The sequence below is a fragment of the Austrofundulus limnaeus genome, unplaced genomic scaffold (assembly GCF_001266775.1).
Source record: "Austrofundulus limnaeus strain Quisiro unplaced genomic scaffold, Austrofundulus_limnaeus-1.0 Scaffold2240, whole genome shotgun sequence".
Taxonomy (NCBI): domain Eukaryota; kingdom Metazoa; phylum Chordata; class Actinopteri; order Cyprinodontiformes; family Rivulidae; genus Austrofundulus; species Austrofundulus limnaeus.
In genome coordinates, this window is record NW_013954642.1 from 1 (window position 1) to 7,829 (window position 7,829).

The window sequence follows — 7,829 nt, forward strand, 5'->3', positions numbered from 1 at the left end:
TATATATATATACTGGGGCGTATGAACAGTGATTATCAGCAAATGTGAAGTTGAAGCATTTGCTGGTCATTAAATTGACTTAATTAGCAACATCTCTTGTTTCAGTGTGTTGACTGAGTCTGTCAGATGTTAAGTTATGTTGAATTTGTTTTTATTTTAACCACTTTGTTGATCAAGTTTGAATGCGTGATCACCCAGATCTCAAAGCAGAACAACAGCTCTGATGGGAACTGGGGGGGGGGGATAAGGTTGTGGTGAAATAGTGAAACAGGAACTTAGAACTGCATCAGGAAGTGTTCACATAGTCATTTTATTTTACTGACAGGCTGCAGGCGTGAAAAAGTGTAGTTTCCTGTAATGCTTGCAATGTTTGTTCTAACACTGCATGCATTTGCWATATAGAGAAAAGTCTTGCAAAGCAACTGCTTTTTAGTAATATTGATTTCATGGACAAAAACAACTTCCAGGTTAAGTTTTTTTTTTTTTTTTTGGCATTCTGGCCTATTTTGAAGATGTGTTGAGGTGCTTAACACACAACAGCCTGTCTAAAATCATAGTTTGATAAATAAGTAGTAAATACAATATTTGGTTTGAAGACCCCACAGTACAAACTRCAAATGTTAGGTGCTTCACCTGTGAAGCACCTCCCAGTAGAAGCACAGAAATGGTAAACATGAGGAAGTTTAATGTGGTCAGATGCATTCAGAAAGCATTCAACTGAAAACACAGCTGTCGATGTTTTCCTTGAAGAGAAGCTTTTTTTTTTTTTAAGAAAAAAGAGAAGCTTCTTCTGTATGTCTTTTTTTAATTAAATACTTATTTCTCATGAACAGGACAAATACATTAAATGCAAAGTCTTTAAGGGTGAATACAAACAACAAAGCATTGAAGTGAATGGTTCAAACGTTACATTATAAACATCAAACTTCTTACATAGTTGATAAACACATTTATAACACTTATTGCACGTTGCTTTCAAATCAAGCAATATTAGAAATTTACAAGATTTTCTGTTTAGGATCATTTTTTTCCACCACAAAGTACATGTAAAACAATTTTCAAAAAATAAAAAAACATTCTTTGTTGTTTTCTATACAAAAGAAAACAGTTCATTAGCAAATCCAGTTCAGACTACCCAAAGCTCTTACAGAGTCAAAACAATAAATGAGAACTGTCAAAAAGCTGAGATGCTGTATGTCTCACATTTTTACTATGCAATTGTTAAGATCTCTCATGCTCAATTTGTCTTTCAGAACTGAAAAACCAAGACGAACAAAGCTCTTAAACTGTTTTACAAGATAGAGGAAGTAAATATTCAGCCACTTTAACAAAAAATTGCTGTAAACAGGCAATTCAGTGCGCAAAACTTGTTGTCAAAGTTAAAGATAGCCCTGAGAGATCCGTTAACGGTTAGTCACGCTAACACTGAGTCATTGATGGTATATTTTTTATCTTCCACACAATTTTCTCAGTCTAAAAAAAGAGAAGKTACCACTGTCAGTGCAGTCAGTCTTGTGTGTCCATATGTCACATGTTGTGTGGTGTTTTCATATGGCTGATAGACTGCTAGCAGGATCACTGCGCTGCTGTCACATTGGTATCCAAGAGGTGGGACGCCCACTGCTCAGTCCTGAGGGGTTTGGTTTATCACTTTCTTCTTCCGCATTGAGACCAAGTCATAAAATGGATCCTTGGTTATACTTGCTCTGTTTGAGATAAAGATGAATTTAGTTAGAAGATTAATTTGTTTGGAGAAGAACTAATTTGTTCATATTTCTTAAATTTCAAGCACACAAATCTTATTGTTTTCATGTCACTTAAAGTGGAATTGGTAAACACAGAGGCACAGCGACAGGCGCAAAACGACCTGCACAGCCAAGATACAAAGTGAACCTTTCGTGCTGTGTGATGACATTAACCACAGTCGAACAGAGTGTATGTAATGAGTTATTTTCAAAAAAAMCATGACCAGGAAAGCAACCACCGCAGTGCATTTGTGTTTCACTTATAAACATTACAAAGAACCATATAGCTAATTGCTTAAACTAAATATATTTTTCTTTCATTTTTAACACGTTGAAATCCACTGCAAAGTTACTGAGCTATGCAGATTGTAATAGCAACTGAAAACTTTGTCTTGCAAGACCTCGGATAATGTCAAAGTTTTTATTCATCCTTCAATGACGAGTGTTGTATCATCTTCCAAAAAAAAAAAAAAGAAAAAGAAAAAGAAACTGAACCTTTCACTTCATCTGGGTTTCATTTTCTCCACTACTGTTATTTTAATCACTTTTAGGTGAAGAGGAAAATCTAGCTCACCCAAGCTGGAGCTAGTATTTTGATCAGGAATAAGGCGATCTCGTAAGATGTGAAAATGTATCTGAACTGGCACTTGACAATGTCGTGGATCTTTTTTTGATTTGATTTGATTTGATTTATTGATTCAACAGGAAAAGATTACTAAACATCAAGCCTGACTCAGCATAATTGCTGTTTTACAGCAGGTTTCTGTTCTGCAGCACACAAAACACTCAGAAATACAGCATCACAATCACATCATTATACACCATAGACACAAAGACAAACAAGCATACCAAATTTCAGGAAGGCAGCATTTGCAAAATAGGATGTCTAAATATGAGCACAACAAAAAGTGTCCAGCAGATGGCAGACAAGATTCTTCTTAAAGGGCTGTAGTTTTGAAATGGACTTTATGTTTTGAGGAATGTCATTCCATGCTTTAGTATAATACATAGAAGAAAGACCTCTGGCCGTAACAGTTTTTAAAAGTTGGTAATATCAGTTGTCCTTTTGTAACAGATCTAGTTGAATGACCACTTCCAGAATTTGATTTGGGCAACAATGCACAGAGAGTTCCATAAGTGGCACCTTGGAAGATCTGAAAATATAAATTAATACCACTATACAAAACATAATTCTGAAAAGTCAAGGCATCAGACAATGAAAGAACTGTACAGTGATGAGTCCAACCAGGAAGTTTTTTTTATGAATTTTGTAGGCCCTGTTGTAGAGCCCAACTATGGGTTCTAAGATTTCATTTGTTGTAAAAGACCAAACAGGTAAACAGTACGACATGGTTGAGAGTATAATGGCATGAAGATAGATATTTGAAACAGAAGATGTCAGATTGGATCTAATTTTTGAATAAATGCATAATTTCTGTTTCAACTTAGTGGTTAAGACTTGTACATGATCACGATAAGTTAAATGAGAATCCAAAGTAATTCCAAGATATTTGCAGGTAGTGACAATATCAAGGGGTTTGTTTAAAAAAGTGAGTTGATTTGTTATATTGAAATGTCTCCTGGGTGAGGAAAAATGCATGCACACAGTTTTTTTAAGATTAATTGACAAAAGATTATCTTGAAGCCAACCATGAGATGTCTGAACATCTGCTTGTAACTGACTATTAATAGATTCAATATTGAAATCAGACAAAAACAGAACAGTATCATCAGCATACATTAAAATATTTGAATACTTCAATATTTTTGGAAGGTCATTTATGTATAATAGGAAAAGCAATGGGCCCAGTATGGTACCCTGCGGAACTCCCACGGAACAGGGCAGAGACCCAGACACAGAGCTTCCATGTTTCACAACCTGACACCTATCAGTCAAATAAGAGGAAAACATTTGTATTGCAGATGATGAAAGTTGAAAAGAAATCAACTTTTGTAAGAGAGTATAATGATCAACTGTGTCAAACACTTTACGAAAATCAATATATACAGCACCAGTTACTTGACCTTTGTTCAAAGCAGCATGTATTTGTTCAGTAAATAAAATTAATGCAGACATGGTTGACCTTGATGTGCGAAAACCATGTTAGCTATTGCTTAGCATATTATTAGCTTCTAGATGCTGAAGTAGTTGATTAAATAATGTTTTTTCAAGTAACTTTGAAAAAATAGGAAGAACAGAAATTGGCCGATAGTTTGAAACTTCTGTTGGATCACCAGATTTAAAAATGGGAGTAATCTGAGCAAACTTCCAAGCATTAGGGAAGATAGACTGCACAATACATAAATTAAGCAAATGATGAAACAATGGTAAAAAAAAAAGGTGTTAGCATGAATTTTCAAGAAATCCATATTTATCTTATATTTGTCAAATGCATATGGACCATTTAGAGATTGGAGTTTTTGTTTATTTGTTTGTTTAAAGGGTAATAACAACAATGTGATCTAAAAGTATCATTTAACAGACACTGGTAATGCCCATTTGAAAATAAATGACATTTTCTGAAGTGCTCAGTTAAACCAAAATATACAAAATTTGGTAAACTAGAAATGTTCTGTAAAAACAAAGACCAGAGCTACTGTGTGTTCACACTTTTTCTACAAATTTAAAGTCACATTGTTGCAWCCTGAACTATTTAACAATGCTGAGACAAAGTGGGGTCCCTATATCGATACTAGTATTTTCACAAGTACTTGTAAAATTCGCTACATTACCCACAACCAATACCAAACTTGGTATTGATACCGGGATGCTGATATCGATACGCTCCATTGATTTCAAGTAAAGAGTTTGCCAGGTCCATGTTTACGAAATTTTTATAAATTGAAAGAAAATCCTTATTTTTATTTGTTTTTTAAAATATTACAACAGTATATACGTATTATGTTGTATATTTGATTTTGCACTATTAAAGGGTCCATAGGCTCATAAAGAAGGCAAAGAGACCTTGCTCTAAATAAAAGGAATGTGTTTTTAAAGTCATTGTGTAATGTTTAGGTTCTAACTCAGTAATTAGTATCAGTGAGTACTCAAACTGAAGTACTTGTACTTGTATTCAGTTTGAGAAAAGCTTGTWTTGGGACACCCCTACTGAGAAGAATGTGCAGACCAACGGACAGAACAATACAATAATAAACCTAATGAACAAGCTAGTTAAAACGAGTGAATGGTTTATTTCCATTTCTCACTTTTGTTATCTTGACTTCTCAAAGATGTTTGAAGGATTATTTACTTTTTAACAGAGCAATACAAATATAGCTGCTGTAAAGTTAATTTGCAGTACAATGGAACTTGTTTTGTTTTTGTCCGTGTAGATATGTTCATGTTCTGACCTGATGGCCTCAATCCAGGAGTCTCTCTCTTCAGCGCTGGAGGCACAGATGGTGTAAGACTGGTGTTTCCCCTCCACCACCCGGCCGTCTGTCTCTGTTTTACACGCTTTGATCTTCTGCCCTCGACTGTTGGGGTTGTACAGCTCCAGACAGTACTAGAGGAAAACAGACAACTAATGTCAGAGTCAAACATCCACTGACACAACCTGTGTGCATTCTATTAAACTGGATTAGCTTTTAGCAGGTGTTTGTGTCGAACTAAGATAAACTTACTGGTTTTCGAGCATACAGGACTTCTCTGACACAAAGATTCTCTAGAGGGATGATGCCTCTGGGTTCTTTATCCTAGAAGTGGGTTAAAAATAATTTAAACTTAATTTAAAATGTATAATCATCTGAATTTTAAAACTCCAAAATCATCAAAATGGTATTGTACTGCAGTAATAAGTGAGGAGTCCTGTGGAATTCTTACAGTGGTGAACTCAAAGTAGTAAAGGCAGTTGTCAGTCAGGATGAACCATCGTCTCTTCCACGTCTTCACACGACCTCCTGRAAGACAGAGGCACAGCAAATGTATTCACTGTTATTTGTTTTGTTGTGTTGTTAGTTGCTGTCATAGACTTGCACATCTTCAAAAATCCCCGGAAGCAGAAAAAAAAGATTCCTTCTTGAGTAAATATACAAACTTTTGCAACTACCATCATTACATTTGCACGAAACAAAGAGTCCCTTCTGATATTGAGKTATTAGGACTTCCTCTTGACTATTCTGCATTTACATGCACATGTTGATGATACAACTTTTTTTTGTTCAGGCAAAGAAGACCTAGAACAAATGTTAGAGAAAATGCAAGCAGAATTTGTGAAAATACAAAACTGGATTAAACTCGATGAATTATCATTAAATTTGGACAAAACTAATTATGTGCTTTTTACAAAGAAATAAAGAACTGTTGACATTCCATTCAGAGTTGGTGGTGTAGAGRTTAGTACAGTCAGTGAGGTGAGGTTTTTTGGGTGTTGTTATTGACGAGAAACTGACATGGAGACCTCATATAAATTATTTAGGAATAAAACTAGCAAAATCTATTGCATTGCTTTACAAAGTAAGGGACTTGTTCATCGATAAAGCTCTGTACATRTTATATAATGCATTAATTGTTCCACACTTGGTCTATTGTGTTGAGGTATGGGGAAAAGCATGTAAGACAATTACACATCCTGTTTTTATTTTACAAAAAAGRGCTATAAGAGTCATCACTCGAAAAAAAATTATCTTATCCCTCTAATGTATTATTTTGTAAACTGAAATTAATGTCATTCTATGATTTGATTGATTATAATATTTTGTTAGTTATGTATAAAGCACACCGAAATGCATTACCTTTAAATGTTCAGATGAATTTTACAAAGAGAGAAAGCTGTTATAATCTTAAGGGAATRGAGATGTTCATGAAACCTAATTTTAGAACACATTTGAAAGAACGATGCACCTCAATTCACGGAGTGAGACTGTGGAATAATTTAGAAGATCATGTTAAAAGTGCCACATCAATATGCATATTTAAAGACTATTAAAAAATATGAAATTGTTTAATATGAAAACATTCACTTTGTTCTAGAAGGTTTCAATGTTTTGTTTTGTTTTGTTATAGTTTTATGCTTGGGAAAAAAGGGGCAGATAAAAGATTTTTTCTTCTTTCTGCCACCTTTCATTTCATTTTATTAGTATTTTCTTTTTTATTGTACATAGAATTTTGATTTATGAAATGAATAAAGTTTATAACTAACATGGCATGTTGATCCGATTTTTCTACATGTTACAAAGCAATTGTTTAATTATGTTTAATATAAATGTTTTGATGTTTTAATTAAATGCCTAAAAGTGGAAACTTACCAAGTTTGAGGAGCCAGCCTTCTCTGTCGGGGTTGAAAAAGGTGTGCGTCAGATCATTGCCGTCATCTTCTGGGATTTTAAAAGGCTCATTGTGTATGCTCTCATACAGTTTCTAAAAGCAAAGGAAATAAAGGATTAAAYTAAGGATGGCATAGTTTGGCCCAAAAGAATCTGTTACAAGACTAAAACAAGTCACTGAATGCAATAACTAGGACTGCAAAACAAAACATGTCTCTTTCACTAAATACACATTCACAAGAAGCCATCCTTATGATGGAAAAGTCAGACTATTATCACTTTGAGTTACTGCTACTTGTGTTATATATACATTCTGTAATAAAATGAAAGTTCTCACTGAAAGCAGTTCATTCGGCAGATCCTCTCCGTTGTTGATGCCTCTGTTCATGGATATAAAGCGTTCCAGAGTGGTTTTRTCTTTCACGTTGGGGTTGTGGAGGCTGGTGTTCAGCATGATGACAGCAAACGACAAGATGTAGCACGTGTCTGTGAGGGAAAGGTCAGACAAAGCTGATCTAAGCGATGGGATATAATCAGATCTAAGGATGTACAATAAACWTTGTGATGTATAGTTATCATCCTGTTAAGGACTCATGTAAATCATGCAAATATAGACTAAAAGTGATTTTGAAGTGGGTTTCTTTGGAGAAGTTTTAAACAGTTATTCTTAGCTGTTGTAGATAGCTCATTGAATAATATGTTTGTAGAAATRGAGTATAATTCTGACCTAATTAACGGCTGGTTTTACCAGGGTCAAGACCAAAGCAAATTGATCAAAACAACTTGAATCTCAAACTTTCATAGTAGTTTATAAATATA

At 34.4% G+C, this 7,829-nt stretch overlaps 1 protein-coding gene across 1 annotated transcript; it reads right to left on the reverse strand.

Moving 5' to 3' along the window:
* Positions 1 to 665: 665 nt before the first annotated feature.
* LOC106537310 (cytohesin-4) lies at positions 666 to 7,496 on the reverse strand. The gene is made up of 6 exons (XM_014034696.1): positions 7,348 to 7,496; positions 6,993 to 7,104; positions 5,569 to 5,645; positions 5,370 to 5,441; positions 5,097 to 5,251; positions 666 to 1,706 (listed from the first exon to the last, which is right to left on the reverse strand). The coding sequence occupies exons 1-6, from the start codon at positions 7,462 to 7,464 to the stop codon at positions 1,625 to 1,627; spliced, it is 615 nt and encodes a 204-aa protein (XP_013890150.1). The 5' UTR covers positions 7,465 to 7,496; the 3' UTR covers positions 666 to 1,624.
* Between the last annotated feature and the right edge of the window lie 333 nt (positions 7,497 to 7,829).